The 22,993-nt window shown below is 37.4% G+C and overlaps 1 protein-coding gene across 1 annotated transcript in view; it reads right to left on the bottom strand.

Moving 5' to 3' along the window:
- Window positions 1–477: 477 nt before the first annotated feature.
- CHD5 (chromodomain helicase DNA binding protein 5) overlaps window positions 478–22,993 on the bottom strand; it is a 584,561-nt gene continuing 562,045 nt past the window's right edge. Inside the window, exon 42 of the mRNA XM_053690398.1 lies at window positions 478–2,230. Coding sequence (XP_053546373.1) covers window positions 2,115–2,230 — 116 coding nt within the window. The 3' untranslated portion in view covers window positions 478–2,114. The remainder of the gene's footprint in view (window positions 2,231–22,993) is intronic.

The raw sequence follows: 22,993 nt of genomic DNA, 5'->3' as shown, positions 1-22,993 counted from the left end.
ATATTTGCTATCTATGGAGTGCAAATTTGTTATATTACAATGCAAATCACTAGTTAAAATGATTTAAATATACACAAATACTAAACCTAGCAACTCTTTAATATGCTATTTAATTAAATAAAAATGCCTAAAAGTAAACAGAATTTTTTATAGATATAGATCATCCACATTCCAGATATGTACTTCTTTTATTGTATGAAATCTTGTTTATATAATATTAGTGAAGGTAAAGGTACAATGTGGACATCTCTTAAACACTTAATCCTAATCACAATTATATTTGGTAACCGAATATGTTAAATTGTACATTTACCAAATATTTAATATTTTTTATATGATGTAAATTTTGGAATTCCAGTATTTTTAGGCAAGTACAGTTATCCTAACATAGTAGCATAGTAGATGAGGTTGAAAAAAGACAGAAGTCCATCAAGTTCAACCTATACAAATCTTAATATACTTACAAAAAAGCTCCAGTTTATCTTAAATTAATCCCATTAAAAAAGATGACCTATTTAACACAAGCAATCATATCCCTGAATTCTGTTTCTAGACAGAAATGTACCTAAATCATTTTTAAATGTATGTAAGGTATTGGCATTTACTACCTCCTCAGGTAATGAGTTCCACAATTTGATTGCTCTTACAGTAAAAAAAACATTTACGTTGCCGGAGATTAAATCTCCTTTCCTCCAGCCTTAAATTGTGACCTCTTGTCACAAACAATTTTCTTTTTCTTGGAATAAACAGAGCTTATGCCATCTCTGTATATGAGCCTCGAATATATAAAGTAATCATGTCACCTCTCAAGCACCTTTTTCTAGAGAAAACAGACCCAGTTTGCTAACCTCTCCTTATAGGTTTAATTCTCCATTCACCTTCTGCAATGTCTTTTTTTTTAGATCCTGTTTCAAACTGTTCAAAGTAAAGGATAGGGTCTTTACATAATTTGGTCAAATTAGACATGTATTCCTCAAATACATGCAGAGTTCATATTAAATAATACTATAACAATATGAAATTGTATATGCCTTATAGGTGCTCTGTTAAAAAATTATATATTATGTTTTAGGCAAGAGAGTCCATATTTAAAAGGTGTTGTTAACAAAGGTGTTAATTATTCCAAATTTCATCTAGCAGTCTTCTGACAAGAAAATGCAGTAGCACATACGTGGGCCAGACAATTGATGCTTTACCAGAAATAAAGATAGCAAGTAGTTCACAGTTAGCCTGGGCTTGTACTCAAAGAGTCAATATCATTTAATGATTTACAGATACATAAAAGTGAATATTATTTTGGGGTTCACACAGCTCCAGCATATTATTTAACTGGCTTTGCAATAAAAAGTGTCTGCTTTGGCTGTGTTTTTTTTTTACATAGATTTCCTTTTTAGAGAATCCTTAAATGTGCTCTTGTGCAAGAGCTTAACAAGTATACTGTAACTATCCACAAATCAGTGCCTCGCTTGGCTACAAGATAGGCACCAGGTGCATACAAAAGGTGTTGCTCTTACACTAAAAAAGCCCTTTCTTAAATGCACTTTGTATTACAAGTATGTTAAATTAGTATGCTAGGGCTTTAGTCTCACCACACTACTGACTTTTATCCCCCCTTAAAGACACTTCTGTATGAGCAAAAAGTGCCTTGATATTAGTCACTATCAAAACTGTTTTAAGCAGAAATCTCACTAATACTGGCACTGGGTTAGGCAGCTGAAGCCTAGAATTGGGCACATTTATTGTAAGGTATCAACCGGAAAGAATACTGTGAAACATCTGATCAAGACCAATGAAGGGCATACTATCGCATGCAGCAGCGGAAACCAAAACAATAATAATAATATAAAAGGCTGCATATTAATGTATTGGACAAAAAATAAGTTTCTTTCAAAAGCTGATAAAAAGAGAAACATAGATATTATGGTAATACCCTTCATATGTAATTCAACTTTTATCAAGACAAACTCTTCAAGTCTTCAATAAGAAAAGTGCAAAAAATGTACAAGGAAAATAAATCCCTTTTTTTTTCAACAAGAAGTCCATTTGATGGTTTCATAAAACACTAGAAGTACGAATATGGCTGTCTCTGCACACAACTTGCTTCTGCCTGTGACTTAGTCTTCAATAAATATAATATCATTAAGTCTCCCTTTGCATTCCAAAGAGGCAGCATCTTTCAGCAAATCTACTGTTCTTCTGTCTGGATAAGCTGCGTATGTTCCATTCAGTGCTGTGGAAAAAAAATAATAATATAAGATGCAATTTATTTTTTATTAAGATTATATTGGTTTTCAAAGGATTTACAGAATAAATGAGAGATGCAAATAAATATGGTATTGCTTTTTTCCATCTTGTCTGAGATTTCAGTATGCAAGTTTACAAAAGTTATAAAAAATGTGAGATTAAAGCAGTACTTGATGGATCAAGAACACGGTGAAAGATGAGTGTGTGCATGTGAAACAGCACAATAAAAATAAATATGCACATTTACTAAGCATTAGAATTCCTCATGTGGTGGGAGGTCATGTCACTTGCAAAAGACTTTGGGCCGGATTACAAGTGGATCAGTATATAACGATCCCGTTCATATTATAAGTTTTAATTAAAAAAATGTTTGCTTGCGCGCTAACCCAATGAGCCCAAAAAGCCGAGCTTTGAATATTGTCATCCCGTTTAAGTATTCCCCCATAGAAATCAATGGAGCAAAAAAGTGCGCTAAACCAACTTGAAAATATTAATATTTCACATACCAATGTTCTTCACATAGCAGAATATGTTCTATTTATTCATAAATACATATTTTTCTATATATATATATATGATGGTATTTTGGCAGAATATATATCTATACCTATGATTATATATAGGTATAGATACTGTATATACAGATATATATATATATATATATATATTAAAGTCTATTTTTAAATACATAAAACATATTCCTACACGTGCAGAACATTGAAATGTGAAATATTTACAGTAAATACACAGTATAACATTTTATTAAATATGTTTTCATCTACTTAACTGCAAAGAGCTCCAATGCACATATATATATATATATACATATATATATATACATATATATATATATATATATATATATATATATATATATATATATATAGTATATAAAAAGATAAGCACTCACTGGACATAAAAATATAAACTTTTATTAACTTAGATTAAAATTGGCATAACGTTTCAGGATTATTCCAATCCCTTTGTCAAATGTCCCAATGATCCACCGCAGTGAATCTAAAATCCTATGTTTTTCTGAACAGCCTGCTTAATTTAAAAGCCCATTGGAAACCTGCGAACTCCACCAACGTGTCATGCATGTGACGTCATCACATGACGCCTCTCGCGCATGCACCCGCATGGAGACCGGTTACCTTGGAAACGCTTCAAACTACACAGACACCATACCTCCTGGACATGTGCTAATGTGCGCGCATCATCATCGGCTACATCTACCCCAATGGCACTGACACAAATGTGATGTACCAGAAGGAAGGCGAGAGCCAATGACGAAGCGGTTACCATAGCAATATGCTACATAAACACTGTTAATAGCCAATGAATATGGCTGTACATGTAATATACAAATTTTCAGCAACAATTTAGTTACAACATTATTATCAAATAGACACTTAGGCCTAGATTTAGAGTTCGGCGGTAAAAGGGCTGTTAACGCTCCGCGGGCTTTTTTCTGGCCGCACCATAAATTTAACTCTGGTATCGAGAGTTCAAACAAATGCTGCGTTAGGCTCCAAAAAAGGAGCGTAGAGCATTTTTACCGCAAATGCAACTCTCGATACCAGAGTTGCTTACGGACGCGGCCGGCATCAAAAACGTGCTCGTGCACGATTCTCCCATAGGAAACAATGGGGCTGTTTGAGCTGAAAAAAAACCTAACACCTGCAAAAAAGCAGCGTTCAGCTCCTAACGCAGCCCCATTGTTTCCTATGGGGAAACACCTCCTAAGTCTGCACCTAACACCCTAACATGTACCCCGAGTCTAAACACCCCTAACCTTACACTTATTAACCCCTAATCTGCCGCCCCCGCTATCGCTGACCCCTGCATTACACTTTTAACCCCTAATCTGCCGCTCCGTAAACCGCCGCCACCTACGTTATCCCTATGTACCCCTAATCTGCTGCCCTAACATCGCCGACCCCTATGTTATATTTATTAACCCCTAATCTGCCCCCCACAACGTCGCCGACACCTACCTACACTTATTAACCCCTAATCTGCCGAGCGGACCTGAGCGCTACTATAATAAAGTTATTAACCCCTAATCCGCCTCACTAACCCTATCATAAATAGTATTAACCCCTAATCTGCCCTCCCTAACATCGCCGACACCTACCTTCAATTATTAACCCCTAATCTGCCGACCGGAGCTCACCGCTATTCTAATAAATGTATTAACCCCTAAAGCTAAGTCTAACCCTAACACTAACACCCCCCTAAGTTAAATATAATTTTTATCTAACGAAATAAATTAACTCTTATTAAATAAATAATTCCTATTTAAAGCTAAATACTTACCTGTAAAATACATCCTAATATAGCTACAATATAAATTATAATTATATTATAGCTATTTTAGGATTAATATTTATTTTACAGGCAACTTTGTAATTATTTTAACCAGGTACAATAGCTATTAAATAGTTAAGAACTATTTAATAGTTACCTAGTTAAAATAATTACAAATTTACCTGTAAAATAAATCCTAACCTAAGATATAATTAAACCTAACACTACCCTATCAATAAAATAATTAAATAAACTACCTACAATTACCTACAATTAACCTAACACTACACTATCAATAAATTAATTAAACACAATTGCTACAAATAAATAACATTAAATAAACTATCTAAAGTACAAAAAATAAAAAAGAACTAAGTTACAGAAAATAATAAAATATTTACAAACATAAGAAAAATATTACAACAATTTTAAACTAATTACACCTACTCTAAGCCCCCTAATAAAATAACAAAGCCCCCCAAAATAAAAAATTCCCTACCCTATTCTAAAATACAAATATTACAAGCTCTTTTACCTTACCAGCCCTGAACAGGGCCCTTTGCGGGGCATGCCCCAAGAATTTCAGCTCTTTTGCCTGTAAAAAAAAACATACTATACCCCCCCCCCCAACATTACAACCCACCACCCACATACCCCTAATCTAACCCAAACCCCCCTTAAATAAACCTAACACTACCCCCCTGATGATCTTCCTACCTTGTCTTCACCATGCCAGGTTCACCGATCCGTCCTGGCTCCAAGATCTTCATTCAACCCAAGCGGGGGCTAGACATCCACTGAAGAAGTCCAGAAGAGGGTCCAAAGTCTTCCTCCTATCCGGCAAGAAGAGGACATCCGGACCGGCAAACATCTTCTCCAAGCGGCATCTTCTATCTTCTTCCATCCGATGACGACCGGCTCCATCTTGAAGACCTCCAGCGCGGATCCATCCTCTTCTTCCGACGACTAGACGACGAATGACGGTTCCTTTAAGGGACGTCATCCAAGATGGCGTCCCTCGAATTCCGATTGGCTGATAGGATTCTATCAGCCAATCGGAATTAAGGTAGGAATTTTCTGATTGGCTGATGGAATCAGCCAATCAGAATATAGTTCAATCCGATTGGCTGATCCAATCAGCCAATCAGATTGAGCTCGCATTCTATTGGCTGATCGGAACAGCCAATAGAATGCGAGCTCAATCTGATTGGCTGATTGGATCAGCCAATCGGATTGAACTATATTCTGATTGGCTGATTCCATCAGCCAATCAGAAAATTCCTACCTTAATTCCGATTGGCTGATAGAATCCTATCAGCCAATCGGAATTCGAGGGACGCCATCTTGGATGACGTCCCTTAAAGGAACCGTCATTCGTCGTCTAGTCGTCGGAAGAAGAGGATGGATCCGCGCTGGAGGTCTTCAAGATGGAGCCGGTCGTCATCGGATGGAAGAAGATAGAAGATGCCGCTTGGAGAAGATGTTTGCCGGTCCGGATGTCCTCTTCTTGCCGGATAGGAGGAAGACTTTGGACCCTCTTCTGGACTTCTTCAGTGGATGTCTAGCCCCCGCTTGGGTTGAATGAAGATCTTGGAGCCAGGACGGATCGGTGAACCTGGCATGGTGAAGACAAGGTAGGAAGATCATCAGGGGGGTAGTGTTAGGTTTATTTAAGGGGGGTTTGGGTTAGATTAGGGGTATGTGGGTGGTGGGTTGTAATGTTGGGGGGGGGGTATAGTATGTTTTTTTTTACAGGCAAAAGAGCTGAAATTCTTGGGGCATGCCCCGCAAAGGGCCCTGTTCAGGGCTGGTAAGGTAAAAGAGCTTGTAATATTTGTATTTTAGAATAGGGTAGGGAATTTTTTATTTTGGGGGGCTTTGTTATTTTATTAGGGGGCTTAGAGTAGGTGTAATTAGTTTAAAATTGTTGTAATATTTTTCTTATGTTTGTAAATATTTTATTATTTTCTGTAACTTAGTTCTTTTTTATTTTTTGTACTTTAGATAGTTTATTTAATGTTATTTATTTGTAGCAATTGTGTTTAATTAATTTATTGATAGTGTAGTGTTAGGTTAATTGTAGGTAATTGTAGGTAGTTTATTTAATTATTTTATTGATAGGGTAGTGTTAGGTTTAATTATATCTTAGGTTAGGATTTATTTTACAGGTAAATTTGTAATTATTTTAACTAGGTAACTATTAAATAGTTCTTAACTATTTAATAGCTATTGTACCTGGTTAAAATAATTACAAAGTTGCCTGTAAAATAAATATTAATCCTAAAATAGCTATAATATAATTATAATTTATATTGTAGCTATATTAGGATGTATTTTACAGGTAAGTATTTAGCTTTAAATAGGAATTATTTATTTAATAAGAGTTAATTTATTTCGTTAGATAAAAATTATATTTAACTTAGGGGGGTGTTAGTGTTAGGGTTAGACTTAGCTTTAGGGGTTAATACATTTATTAGAATAGCGGTGAGCTCCGGTCGGCAGATTAGGGGTTAATAATTGAAGGTAGGTGTCGGCGATGTTAGGGAGGGCAGATTAGGGGTTAATACTATTTATGATAGGGTTAGTGAGGCGGATTAGGGGTTAATAACTTTATTATAGTAGCGCTCAGGTCCGCTCGGCAGATTAGGGGTTAATAAGTGTAGGTAGGTGTCGGCGACGTTGTGGGGGGCAGATTAGGGGTTAATAAATATAACATAGGGGTCGGCGATGTTAGGGGTAGCAGATTAGGGGTACATAGGGATAACGTAGGTGGCGGCGATTTGCGGTCGGAAGATTAGGGGTTAATTATTTTAAGTAGCTTGCGGCGACGTTGTGGGGGGCAAGTTAGGGGTTAATAGATATAATACAGGGGTCGGCGGTGTTAGGGGCAGCAGATTAGGGGTACATAAGTATAACGTAGGTGGCGGTCGGCAGATTAGGGGTTAAAAATTTTAATCGAGTGGCGGCGATGTGGGGGGACCTCGGTTTAGGGGTACATAGGTAGTTTATGGGTGTTAGTGTACTTTAGGGTACAGTAGTTAAGAGCTTTATAAACCGGCGTTAGCCAGAAAGCTCTTAACTCCTGCTATTTTCAGGCGGCTGGAATCTTGTCGTTAGAGCTCTAACGCTCACTGCAGAAACGACTCTAAATACCAGCGTTAGAAAGATCCCATTGAAAAGATAGGCTACGCAAATGGCGTAGGGGGATCTGCGGTATGGAAAAGTCGCGGCTGAAAAGTGAGCGTTAGACCCTTTAATCACTGACTCCAAATACCAGCGGGCGCCCAAAACCAGCGTTAGGAGCCTCTAACGCTGGTTTTGACGGCTACCGCCGAACTCTAAATCTAGGCCTTAGTGGCCTTACTGACCATATTGTACAGTATGCCTATAAAGTTATATATCTTCCAACATCGTATGCTATATACATTCTAACATAGTATATTCTGCTGTATATCCTCTATCAAAATAGCGAAACCCCAAAGATCAGGCTTAAACCACAATATGTGCCAGAAAAATAGTAGACATATCCATTACAGGACTAAATATCTACATATGCTCGATTATCATTTTCAGCTTTCAGTATATACACAGTATACCTCCTAAGTTAAATCACTAAAGTTAGTCACTACCCTTATATATTACCCATCCAATGCCAATTGGAGAATGGTAGAAACCAGTGAGATTCTACTAGATCGACCAATCATGTACAATCCAGCTGGTGTGAATCAATTGCCATAGAAAGGGCTGTAATCCATACGTGTATTCAAACCTCTTGGTATTACTGTGTCCAGATCGTATATCCATCTTTACTCTCAACGTAGTAATAAATTGCTCCTATTTCCCCCTCTTGTCAGAGGTGGAATATGATCTATGATCATAGTGCGTATACTAGATACGCTATGCTTCATCTGTAAGCGATGTCTTGCGACTGGCTGATCAGATTCTCCATCTTTCAACGCCTTGCGAATAGCTGAATGGTGATTTTGCATACGTTCCTTAAAAGAAGTCACCGTCTTACCGACATATACCAGGGCACAGGGACACATTAGAATATATACTACTTGGTCACTGGTGCAGGTGAGTCTGTGACTAATAATATACCTTTTATTGGTGTGAGGATGCTGAAAGGTCACACCCTTCAACATACCACTGCATGTGATGCAGCTCCCACACAGGAAACATCCCTTCTTTGAGGACTGTAACCATGTGTCCTTCTGGTAGCAAATCCCTGGATCTGTTTTTACCAGTATGTCCCTCAAATTCTGTGCTCTACGGTAAACCATCCTTGGTGTCCTTACATTCTCAAATGGTAGGGATGAATCAGATTCAACCAGTCTCCAATTTCTACGTATTGAGTTTGATAGCCTCTGATGTGATACTCCATAGGTAGTTATAAAGTTAACTGATGTTTGTTGGTCCATCCTCTTATCCTGTGGTTGCCGTGGTTGACACATAGGTTGTCTTAATAGGTTCTCTTTGATGTCCAGAGCCAACTGTGTATTATACCCTCGTGCCATCAATTTCATGGCCATCTCCTCGAGCTGCAATAGCATAGTAGAATGTTCACTGTTGTTACGTATCACCCGAGTGAGTTGAGAGGTGATTATACTTTTCTTTTGGTAATAAGGGTGGAAACTAGTGGCACAAAGTAATGAATTACGATCTGTCTCTTTACTGTATAATGAAGTACCAAACCTACAGATATTATACTCTATTACTTTATAAATATTCAAATCCAAGAAGTGTATAATATCTGTATCAAACTCCATCTTAAAATAAATTGGACTTATAGTTTCATTAAGGGCATTAACCCACTCAGTCAATTCAGTGACGGTACCCTTCCATATCAGAAAGACATCATCTATGTATCTAGTGTAATATCTTATGTGGCCATTGTCCCAAGGTCTCAATATGAACTGCTCATACCAAGCCATATAAATGTTTGCATAGCTAGGGGCCATATTAGAGCCCATATGTAATGTTCCTGTAACTAGTCTCCGCCCATTTACCCTATATAACCTCACTTCCCTTTTGGTTAATTGCTTGATTATTTTATTTAACAGAGCATCCTACTGGTTGCTCTAAATTTAACTTCTTGTCAAGTCAATTCTACTCTGAATGCTGATACCTGTTTGAACATTATTCGTAACCTTTGCTTATCTTTAAGCATATCATCAGTGTCTATAGCTTTTGGACATTCACTCGATATCCAACTGTATATTCTGGTAATAGCTGTAAATATCATCTGCGGATCTCACCTGTCACTGCTATTCCGTTCTACCAAGCTGACTCCGTTTCCGGGTTACCGGATCTACTTGCTGATCACATCCATCCACCTACATCCAGACGCACCAAGTTACTTGCACGCTGTGCTAAACCCCGCTGGACAACTACTGCACGGATACTCTCTCCCGGGAAACCTCTCATAACTCTTACCGAACTTCCATCTCGAGTCTCCAGGACACGCAAGTATTCTACCTGTGATATAAAACTTGTATATTCGTTATATACATTGTGGAGTCCTATCCTTTGCTTCCCATTCATTGACTGTGTTGCCTTACCGCTATAACCCTGCTTTACTTACTGGAGTCTTAACCCCTGCATTTCTGAATATTGACTGTGTTATGACTGTGCTACTATTAACTATATTCAGAGCTGCTATATACCTCCATACAACTGCCTGTTTGCATTGATACTCTGACGACACTTGCTTTACCTGCTTGGACCACTACTTAATTTGTGTGTTACATATGTTTGAGTTAACAGCCAACTAACTATTTATCTTGTTAGTTAACTTGTATACAGGTATACCCCGCTCATACAGCGGGTTAGGGACCGGAGCCCCGCTGTAAAGTGAAAACCGCCTTAAAGTAAAACAAGGCGGTTTTAGTTTTTTTTTTATACTTGCCAGTGTGTTTAAAAACTTGAAAACATGTTTGAACTTACATATATTTGGGGTGCAATAGTGCTATGTTTAGTTTAACACTCGCACAGCACAGTATTCAATTAATATTCAATAAAAACTGTACCTGTAAAATAGTGACAATTACTGTAGTAAAATTTGCCAGACTACAAAACTGAGACACAGATTGCACTGTAATGCTGTAAACAGAGTGAACTGCTTATAACAAAATGGTGCCAGTCACTTTTCTCGCAATCGCACAAAGATTACAGCACTGTTTCAAAATCCTTGGAGGTTGAACTTCAGCTCCACAACGCGCTGTATTAGCGAATCGCTGTAAAGTGAAGCGCTGTAAAGTGAGGTATACCTGTATATATATTTGCATCAACATATATATATATATATATATTTATCCATCTGCTGGAAACGTTCTATTGCAGCAACTGCTGTATCAGTACTTGACCCAAGTGTTACAGACTCATATCATTTGGTGTCTCTATTTACAGCTACACAATATCTGTTTATTTTTGATCCTGTGTATTACACAAATCATTACACCATAGCCGTGCCAGATACCTGTAAGTAGTATTCCTTTTCAAATTTGAAATAATTTTTTTCAAGGCAAAGTTGTAGCAGTTCACATAGAAACTCAATGGGAGGGCCTACATATACAGCACTCTCAGATACTATCCGTCTGACAGCCCCCACACCACCCTCATGAGGAATGGAAGTGTAGAGACTGTCGACATCCATGGTCACAAGGATATCATCTTGATGTAAATCAGAAAATGTACCTAAAACTCCCAACAAACTAGCAGAGTCCTTAAGGTATGAGGGGGCACTCTTCACCACAGGTTGTAGAAAGTGATCTATATATCTGGCCATATTAGATAATAAGGACTCCCTTGCCGACACAATCGGCCTACCTGGTGGCCTTGTCATGCTCTTGTGTATTTTAGGTAATAAATAAAGGACCGGGATTTTAGGTGTATCACATATTAGGAAATTCAAGTCATCTTCAGTTAAAATACCCATCTCAAACCCTCTTTGTAGGTATTGATCGATTTGTTTCTTAAATGTCATTGTGGGATTACCTCTAAGTTTAGTATATGTTCTCTCATCTGATATTTGTCTAAGCGCCTCCTCTCTATAATCAGCATAATTCTGAATGACAATAGCACCACCCTTGTCCGCAGGGCAGATGATGATGCTATTGTCAACAGTCAGGTCAATCAGAGCAGTATTCTCTGCGTTAGTCAAATTAGAGTAAACCTTAGTGTCCTGTACGGTGTTATAGTCCTGACAAAGCATACGTCTAAACTGTTTGATTGATGCATTGGTAGTACTCAGCTCAAAGGTAGAAGCTTTCTTAAATGGTGTTTGAATTACACTGGTGGAGTTTTTAAAGTGATCTTTTAACTTTAACTGGTGTTGAAACTTGTGTATGTCAATCATTGTATCAAAAGCATTTTCCTTAGGTGTAGGTATGAAGGATAACCCCTTATTAAGTAAGGATAATTCATCATTACTGAGGGGTCTACTACTTAGATTGTAGACAATATTTACCTCCTCTTTTTTGTTTTTTTGTATCTACTACTTCTACAGTGTGGACGTCTGTGCCTTTGGCAGTCTGAGGTATTATCGGTGGTTTTGCAGTGGATCTGGTAGCTTGTATAACTTGTGTGTATATATATATATATATATATATATATATTAGTAGGAGTAGGTGCACTCTCACAAACTAAGTTCAATTGCCAGTGTGCTGAATAGGATAAGTATAAGTACATAAAAGACAGCAGTCACTGGGCTTGAAAAAAGGTGCAGCAAGGGCCTCTTATTCAGTGACGTTTCGGGGAATACACCACTTCATCAGTTGGTTTGATAAAGGGGTGTATTCCCCAAAACATCACTGAGTAAAAGGCACTTGCTGCACCTTTTTTCAAGCCCAGTGAGTGCTCTTTTATGTACATATATATATATATTTTTTACAGCAAACTAAGATAAGTGTAACAACAACTACATTTGCTATAATCTGGAAAATAACTTAACTTTGCAATAACCGCTATTGGTGGAGGGTCAGCCTGGTTTGACCTTGATTGCTCTGTGTTGGATATGCTACATGTGAACTGTTACAACTTTTTCCTTGCTGACATGCATATGTCTGAAAATATCTGCACGTAACTGCTGTTTTACTATTGCTATGATAGGATCATATGTATGCCATATATATAAGGCACCTCATCATACTTAGATCCCAAGATTGTTTCTGTCCGGTAATTATCCCTTGTAATTTCTTGGGTACCGAGTGCAGTAGGGTGTAGTATGTTTTGAGGTCTCTCTAAATGATTCATATTGTCATATGCATAATGCTGAAATTTTTGTGCTCTTTGCATGGGATTGCTAATAACATTTTTTCAATGTGAGCTAGCTGATCACTGTGTGCTAGCTGTCCAGTATCATAACGCTTAAACATTGTGCTTATTGCATGGGACTGCCTATAATATTTGCTACTGTGTGCTAGCTGACCACTGTGTGCTAGCTGTTCATGATCAATATTCCATCACATTCAGACCTCATATGTTACCTGTCTGACACTATCCCTCACTAATATAGGATAGCATGTGCAGCTAGGGTATAGTGTGTTTGAAATATTTATAAACCATTAGCATATTTTGTGCTATTTGTACTAGGTGTGCACACCTTCAGGGTTAAATAATTTTATGTCATGTGCTGGTATACATATATTATGTCTTGACTATTGGTGATATATGGATTAGAGATGTAACTCCATTATTAAGATATTAAATCTTTTGATTCATTTATAAAAGAGTGCTTGATTCCCTATCTCCTATATAGTTCATTGAATTGTATGTCCTATTTCTTTTCTTATAGTTTGCTGTAAAAATATTTCTTATATGGTCTGCACCATTTACGACTATACTATTATTAGTCGATTATTATAAGGTTTTTGTATTTACATCAACCGTTTGTCTGGTACCCTTTTGAATATATATATATATATATATAGACAAGTTGTGCTCATAAGTTTACATACCCTGGCAGAATTTATGATTTCTTGGCAATTTTTCAGAGAATATGAAAGATAACACAAAAGCTTTTCTTTCACTCATGGTTAGTGTTTAGCTGAAGCTATTTATTATCAATCAACTATGTTTACGCTTTTTAAATCATAATGACAACAGAAACTACCCAAATGACCCTGATAACAAGTTTACATACCCCAGTTCTTAATACTGTGTATTGCCCCCTTTAACATCAATGACAGCTTGAAGTCTTTTGTAGTATTTGTGGATGGGGCTCTTTTTCTTCTCAAATGGTAAAGCTGCCCATTCTTCCCGGCAAAAAGCCTCCAGTTCCTGTAAATTCTTGGGCTGTCTTGCATGAACTGCACGTTTGAGATCTCCCCAGAGTGGCTCAATGATATTGAGGTCAGGAGACTGAGATGGCCACTCCAGAACCTTCATTTTATTCTGCTGTAACCTATGACAGGTTGTGTTTAGCATCATTGTCATGTTGGAATGTCCAAGTACGTCCCATGTGCAGCTTCCGGGCTGATGAATGCAAATTTTCTCCCAGTATTTTTTGATAACATACAGCATTCATCTTGCCATCAATTTCCTGTGCCTTTGTAGCTCACACATCCCCAAAACATCAGCGATCCACCTCCGTGTTTCACAGTAGGAATGGTGTACCTTTCATCATAGGCCTTGTTGACTCCTCTCCAAATGTAGCGTTTATGGTTGTGGCCAAAAAGCTAAATTTTTGTCTCATCACTCCAAATGACTTTGTACCAGAAGGTTTGAGGCTTGTCTCTGTGATGTTTGGCATATTGTAAGCGGGATACTTTGTTGCATTTGTGTAGTAATGGCTTTCTTCTGACGACTCGACCATGCAGCCCATCTTTCTTCAAGTGCCTCCTTATTGTACATCTTGAAACAGCCACACCACATGTTTTCAGAGAGTCCTGTATTTCACCTGAAGTTATTTGTGGGTTTTTCTTTGCACCCCGAACAATTTTCCTGGCAGTTGTGGCTGAAATTTTAGTTAGTCTACCTGACAGTGGTTTGGTTTCAACAGAACCCCTCATTTTCTACTTCTTGATTAGAGTTTTAACACTGCTGATTTGCATTCTCAGTTCCTTGGATATCTTTTTATATCCCTTTCCTGTTTTATACAGTTCAACTACCTTTTCCCGCAGATCATTTGACAATTCTTTTGCTTTCCCCATGACTCAGAATCCAGAATCGTCAGTGCAGCACTGGATGAAAGATGCAAGGGTCTGTCAGGAGTCCAGAAACTCATTGACCTTTTATACACACACTAATTACAAGCAAACAGATCACAGGTGAGGATTGTTACCTTTAATAGCCATTCAAACCCCTTTATGTCAACTTGTGTGCATGTTATCAGGCCAAAATCACCAGGGTATGTAAACTTTTGATCATGGTAATTTGGGTAGTTTCTGTTGTCATTATGATTTAAAAAGAGTAAACACAGTTGATTTATAATAAATGGCTTCAGCCAAACACTAACCATGAGTGAAAGAAAAGTTTTTGTGTTATCTTTCATATTCTCTGAAAAATGGCCAAGAAATCATAAATTCTGCCAGGGTATGTAAACTTATGAGCACAACTGTATGTATGTATGTGTATATATATATATATATATCCTCCGTGTGTGTCTGCACTCCCAATGCTGTAGGGTCATCGACCAGGGTGCAAAGTCAATCAGGTACACAGTCTTTATCCAATAAGGGACTGCAATCGCTGGGTTTAGTTCAAAGAACCTTTTACATCTTTATTGTGGTAACGTTTCGGGGTTCACAGACCCCTTCCTCAGACCAGACAACAGTGCAAGTTAACAAAGTGTGCAATATATAGCACTAGCCCCACCCATCACAAAAATCAGAATTGCGCCAAAAACACAATCACCATGGTGACACATAAACAAGGCCTAATGACCATACCACCAGAAACAAAAAAACAAAAAATAAATAAAACTGCATATGTAAACATCTTGCATTACCTCATAACTAAACAATAATATATACATATAAGGAGTTGCAAATATGTGGAGTTACAAAAATATAACTATAAATAAATAGTGGCTTAGTATCAGTAGGTTAAATTATAATTTAACAAGCATTGATTGATAACACACAGATCAAAGTAAACAGCATACAGAAAGGGAATCTATTTATAAACTTCATTTATAGTGTCATCCCTGTTTCCAGTTGCTGGAATATATAGTTAGGATATGTTTGCAAAAGCCATAAAACATATTAGCATTGTAATCAACATTAAAATTTAAACATAATGAGATGAAAATAAATCACTAAAATGTTCATAAAGAATCTGCTGTTGCGGGACCAGTGTCCCCCACACTAAACTGAAAATAGGCCCAGATGAATCCTGTGTGAGTGTTGAGCTATGTGTGGTATATCGAGAAATTCCATTTGTCACAAATGTCTAATATGTCAAAGCCCCATGAGCGCTCACAACAATGTAACACTACCAAACCCGTATATCAGAAACAAGCCTGTGGTTCCCAACCTTAAAATTCACTAAATAGTGCCCGGCCAGTGTAACGATCCCTAATATCATGGAGCGTGGATAAGGATGCAAGATATGGTATACGTGTATTACCTGATTTATGTGAGAGTCATGTCCGTTGTGTTAGCAAAGTCCAGTAGACGGGCGCGGATCAGCCCAGCACAGCGTGAGTAAGCTTGCATCACGGCCGCATGGCTAATTAGCATAGCCTGTCAGTCACCCAGTGGGCGTTGCTAAGTCACGGAGTGACAAGATGGTTTACAGAATGAGTATTATGCAGAAATGCATGTATAGGTGTCCCATCAGAGCCTCTACGATATCACACATAAGGGAAAAGTCCATTACTAGCATAAAAAGGTCATCCAAGTAACACAGTATAGATAAAATGGGATCCAGCATAGTGTAACGTTTACATCTACATGTGAGCCTGAGCACCTAATGTAAACAAATGTTATATCTGGAATGCCGCTGTGTTTGTTATTAAGGGAATATATATCGGTAGGCAGAGATGACTAAGATAGAGAAAATATTGACTAACCAATAAACAAATGAACAATAAAAACTAAGAATATTACATCTTTAAGCAGATGGCATATTGTGTCAAATAAAGCAATTTTAGACAAGCCTCAGCAGACAATTCAAAAAAGAGGATAGTTAAGTACTGACACACAGGGTCATATATCTACACAGGTGCCGCTAGAGTGTAATCATGTACAGTGTTAGATAGTATTAACATAGTTGCTGTTGTAGAGGTAACCGTATTTGGATAGGCAGCCTAGTATATGTCTGGTATGGAATATACAGCAGTTGAATGGTCTAGTAACCCTACATAGCATAACAGACGTAACATAGATAATAAATACTTGTGCCCGAGAAGATCACTCGTACAGCGGGATCTCAATAGGGATATCATTAACCCCCTGTATACACATGGCAATTAAGATAGGTAAAAAAGATGAGCCAAAAAGCCACAGTCAAAGGAGGGCAAATTATGGACAGGTATACCTACTGAGCGGAAAATACCAGAATGATCAGGTCACAGCCCATATGGGTCACTGTACCAAATGAGTGGTAAAGTTGCATCATAACATAGAGAAAGAGCAGGCATATATATGTGTGTAGAACATAATCCACGTAAGTTAGTAAGGATTCCTTGTTGTACACATAGACATATATTACAGTCACAAGTCAAGGATTCAGAGGAAACAGTGCCATTCATTAGACATATTTAGTCCTCTGGGGTGGATGGTATCCAGTCTATGTATCCATCTGGCCTACATCTGCAGGAGTGCCCTGCCATGATCACCCCCACGTCTGAGGGGGGGGACGTGGTCAATTAAAATGAAGCGTAAATCTGTTACCTTATGTCCTGCTTGCAAGAAATGTCTTGCCACCAGTTGGTCCGAGGTCCCTTTGTCGATAGCAGTTCGTATAGCGGAGCGGTGGTTTGCCATTCTTAAGCGTGCGTTATCAGTTGTTTTGCCAACATAGAAACGTCCACAACAGCAGCTCAGGAGGTATACAACATGGCTCGTTGTGCAGGCGATGAAGTGCTTTATAGTGAATATCTGGTTGGTGTGGGGTTGTCTGAATACTTTGCATGGGATCATACCGCTGCAAGTTGTGCAGCCCTTGCATCTGTAACAGCCCATTTTGTTAGTTTTGAGCCATTTCTTGGTATAGCTCTGTTGTGGATCCGTTTGCATAAGTAGATGCCTCAGACTTCTGCCTCGCCTGTACCCCATGATTGGTGGATCCATATGTCCAAAGGGGAGTGTTCGGTCTGTGCCCAGAATTTCCCACCTGTTACGAATGGAGTCAGCCAACACTTTCTTTCCTCTGTCAAATGTAGTTGTGAAAACCATCCTTGGGGTCACTTTCTTGTTAGTTGCTTGAGTGTCTTGTGCCCTGTCCGATGCAATTTCATCTCTCACCTGCTTAATAAGGTCATCTTTATATCCCCTTTGTCGGAATTTGTCAGCCATCAGGTCTAATTGCAGTTCTCTGTTTGTGGTCTCCGTGTTGTTCCTTACAACCCGTATCATCTGGGATTTGACTATTGCCTTCCGAGTATGTGGGGGGTGATTGCTCGTAGCTTCCAGCAATGAGTTTCTGTCGGTGGGTTTAGAGTAAAGAGTTGTGAATAACCTATCAAGTTTCTTGTAAATCCTTAGATCAAGGAAATCGATCCTGTCAGGATCATGTTTTAGCTCAAACTTGATTGGGTCCGGTAATGCATTGAGTTGTGTTACCCATTCAGTGAGGAGTCCCATTGGTCCATGCCACACAAAGAAGACATCATCAATATATCTCCTATAATGTCTTATCATTCCATGATTGTAGACATCCATGATGTCCCTTTCAAATTGCTGCATATATAGGTTTGCATACGACGGTGCCATATTCGATCCCATGGCAGTCCCTGTCAGTTGCTGGTAGAAAGTATTCTCAAAGCGGAAATAGTTCAATTTCAGACATTTTTCAAGGATATTCAGGATGAAGGATGTGGGTGGTCCTACGTATGGGTACTGGTCCAACGCTGCTGCAATTGCACTTATTCCACCGGCATGAGGGATCACCGTGTAGAGACTCCTCACATCCATAGTTACAAGGATATCGTCCTGGGTGATACCTTCCACAGTGTTTAGTATCCTGATGAGCTCACCTGAGTCCTTAATGTAGGAGTCCATGGATCTAATAATAGGTTGTAGAAATGCATCAACATATTGAGCCAATGGTTGTAGCAAAGAGCCCCTTGCGGAGACTATCGGTCAACCAGGTGGATTCAGTTGGTCCTTGTGAATTTTTGGCAGGGTATAGAGTATCGGGTGAATAGGGTGTGTAGTGCGGAGAAAATCAAATTCGTCCTGATCAATCCACTTGAGTTGTAGTGCTTCCACCAGTGTTGTATCAATCTCCCTTTTGAATTCTTCAGTAGGGTTCCAGGTGAGTTTTTTGTATATAAGTCCATCGTTCAGTTGCCTCAGTATTTCTGTCCGGTATTGCGTATAAAGTGTCTTTATTGCCAATCTCTCTGTCTTGCTTAAGTTTGGTCGATGATGTTAACTGTTACATTGTCCTGAATCATTGGTAATTAGCCTTGTAAAAGTTTTGATGCTAGTTCCACATGTATTAGGTTCAAATTTTCTTTTGACTTTAAACATCTTGTGCTCTGTGTTCTCATTTAGATCCTTAAAATGTTCCTTCAGTTTTAGGTTCCTCTGGAATTTTTGTATATCCAGGTAGGTATCAAAGTCATTGTGTTTAAAAGTAGGAATGAAAGTAAGGCCTTTGTTGAGAAGGCTATTCTCATCATCCGTCAGTGTCCTGTCACTAATGTTGATGACAATGTCCCGTTTCTCTACCTGGGTGGTAGGGGTGGTCTTCTTGCCACAGTAGTTCCCCCGCCTCGGGTGCGGCCTCTTGTATTGGCCGATCTGGTTATATGTTTATATTATTGTCTAGTTATGAGGTAATGCAAGATGTTTACATATGCAGTTTTATTTATTTTTTGTTTTTTTTGTTTCTGGTGGTATGGTCATTAGGCCTTGTTTATGTGTCACCATGGTGATTGTGTTTTTGGCGCAATTCTGATTTTTGTGATGGGTGGGGCTAGTGCTATATATTGCACACTTTGTTCACTTGCACTGTTGTCTGGCCTGAGGAAGGGGTCTGTGAACCCCGCAACGTTACCACAATAAAGATGTAAAAGGTTCTTTGAACTAAACCCAGCGAGTGCAGTCCCTTATTGGATAAAGACTATATATATATATATATATATATATATATATATACATATATATGTCTATATAAATACATATGTACACACATATAAATATATATATATATATATATATATTTAGACAAGTGACGCTTTTTTGTTTTGTGAAACAGTTAACCAGAGCTCTGAGGATGCGGTAATCATTCTAGCGTAAATCGCGATTGCGTTCACTTTCAACTTTTAAGCACTAGGGGCGAGATTACATATACGGCGTAGGTTTCAGCGCAACTACTGAAAACCATGTCGCCCGTAAGTTCACCTTGCATATCGGGTGGATCACATATACAGTGTCGGCAGATCATATACTGCTGTAAGTCGTATAATCGGGCGAGGTTCAGAAATGTGCGGAAATAGACATTTCTGGAGTCACAAGTGACTTACGGCAGTATATGAACTGCCGACGTCTAAGAAAAAATAAAATAAGTTTATATGCGCGTAAAAGTCTAACCCGCTTACAAAAAATAAACCTGACACATCAAAACCCCTATAGCCGCCATCCTCCCACATCGCAGCTAATCATAAAATGTATTAACCTCTAAACTGCCATCCCCCCACAACGCAATCTACCTATTTAAACTATTAACCCCTAATCCACCATCCCCCAAGGCAAAGTACCTATCAACACTATTAACCCCTAAACCACCATCCCCTCACAACAGAAACTACCTATTAAAACTATTAACCCCAACCGCCCACAACGCAGTCTACCTAATTAACCTATTAACCCCTAAACCACCATCCCCCACAACCCAAAATATTAATCTAATCACTAAGCCCCTTAACCTAACACCCCCCAAATTAACTCCAATTAACTACAATTACATAAAATAAAAAAAGAATACCTTTAAAAATTAATAAAAATTACCAAATATAAATAATCCTATCTTTTACATAAAAACACACACACCCCTTATGAAATGCCTCATATAATTGTTACACAATGAGTATAATTGTTATACAATGAGATATATATTGTTAGTGAATAAGACTCTAACTGATCCCCTAGCTCCACTCCATTACCACCTATAAAATTAAGTGACCCTTCATTTGAAAGAGGATAATCTACTTTTTCAAATGAAAGATCCCATTTTGATGTTCCCTGCATTCAGGAAACCAAATATTCACCAAATGCAAAACATATTTGATTTACTATTTCTTTTATTTTTAGGAGATATATTTACCTATCACATTTTCATTCTGCTCATGGATCTACCCTTTTATATATTTTGTATGGATATATAAATATATAATAGCACAGTGACTCTAAAGACAGCTGTCAAGACTAGGGTATCACACCCCAAAGATGAGAATGTCATTAGAATTAGTGCTCATGTCACGGCATACAAAACAGATCAGGGCTTTCACATAAATTTTAATAGTATATCAAGAATACTAGGTGCCCTTGTTGTTTCTTGTTTTTACTTCTATCAAGAATAACTCAAAGCAAACAAGATTTGGAACCATTGTTATTGGACCAAAGTTCCTTTATACTTTCTTTTTGCTGAATTATTTTTTATATATATATATATATATATATATATATATATATATATATATATATATATATATATATATATATATATTTATATATATATATAAACATAGAGTTTGACTGGAGCTAAGAACTAAAAAGGGTCAAAACTATATATGTTTTTATGTTTGCTACATACATAGAGGTCAATTTCCAATCTTTCCCAAATGATTTTTCAATATTGGAAAATAAGGATTTTTTTTTTGTCAAAACAATCAGTCTTACCAAATCAAACCAGCTATGCATAACAACCAGCCTCCAAAGATTCAATCTCTATTTCGCTTTAATGGTAACATTAACAAGCAAAAATGGCTCTTTATCACCATTGACAGGCAGAGTTAAAGGGACACTAAACGATTGAAAAAAACTTATCTTAAATCCTTCTATCAATCTTTGATATTAATATTTGTAATTGGCTTTGCTTGTCATATTATTACCATTCTCTCTATATTCTGCTTCAAAAATAAATTGAATTCCAAACCCACCGTTATAAGCTTTGGTTTGAAGAACGAATAATTCATGATAACCTGAGTTATCAAGAAGGCCGACTTTGTCCGTACTGCGCATGCGCGATCTATCTTACATGTCATCCTCTACCTCACGTCCTCTGAACCAGCAGACATCGATACTCGCAAACAGATGTGACAGCTGTCTAGACCAGGTAAGAAAGTAACGCTGTGCTGCGAGAATCACCCTTGCAATAACGAGCATAAAATCATAACATTTAATTAATTATTTGACTTGACTATTAATTATGAATTTAATTATTTTTTCGAAATACGTTTATAGTATGAGAACTTAGTTATATATTTAATATTAATGCATTTGCCTAAAAATTGTTAATTACCGATACTGTTATCTTTTAATGCGCTCTCGTTAATATTCCTTATGTTTAATATACTATTTTGGCATTAATAAATATAAATAAAATTGAAAACTATTTTAATTCATATCAATAAACAGATTTCAACAAACGAAGGTCAAAAATAAATGATCAGCACATCGATAATATAATGTGCATAAAGTATTGTATTATCAATTCATAGTGCATACATAAACTATTTTTTTATTAAATATATAACAGCATTTAATCTTTATGTTCATAAAATATATAACTGATATTACAAATACAATAGTTATGTGTTTAATTATATTACATTAATACAATATTCGGAATTATTTACAATATAACATTGCAAATGTAATATTTCAAAAACATTATAGTTTATATAGATAATATAGCCTGCTTAGCTCGTAAACAAGCCGTATCCTGTGTGAATAGGAATAGCTATTCAATCGCTAGGATTTTATATAGCGCATGCGTTGTGCCAGTAGCTTCATTCACTTTACTGAGGAATCAAAGCGGCTATTTGCGCATGCACGAACCAATTGGTGACGAAACAATGCGATAATTATATGCACGAAAATGCATTGTGATTGGAGACATAATTTTGTATTGATGGCAGCATAAAAGGGGGTTTGGCTTTGATTACGTTTTTGCTAAAATAATATATATATAGTTTTATAACGCTTATAACGCTCGTTTTAAGGTCAAAGTGGGTAAGTTTTGATATTTGAATTGTGTAGATTCGTTTGTGATAGTTTATTTATATGCAAAAATTTAAACTTTTGGAATCCTTTAAGCAACAAAA

This window comes from Bombina bombina, chromosome 8 (assembly GCF_027579735.1).
Source record: "Bombina bombina isolate aBomBom1 chromosome 8, aBomBom1.pri, whole genome shotgun sequence".
NCBI classification, from domain to species: domain Eukaryota; kingdom Metazoa; phylum Chordata; class Amphibia; order Anura; family Bombinatoridae; genus Bombina; species Bombina bombina.
This window is presented reverse-complemented; position numbering and strand designations above follow the sequence as displayed.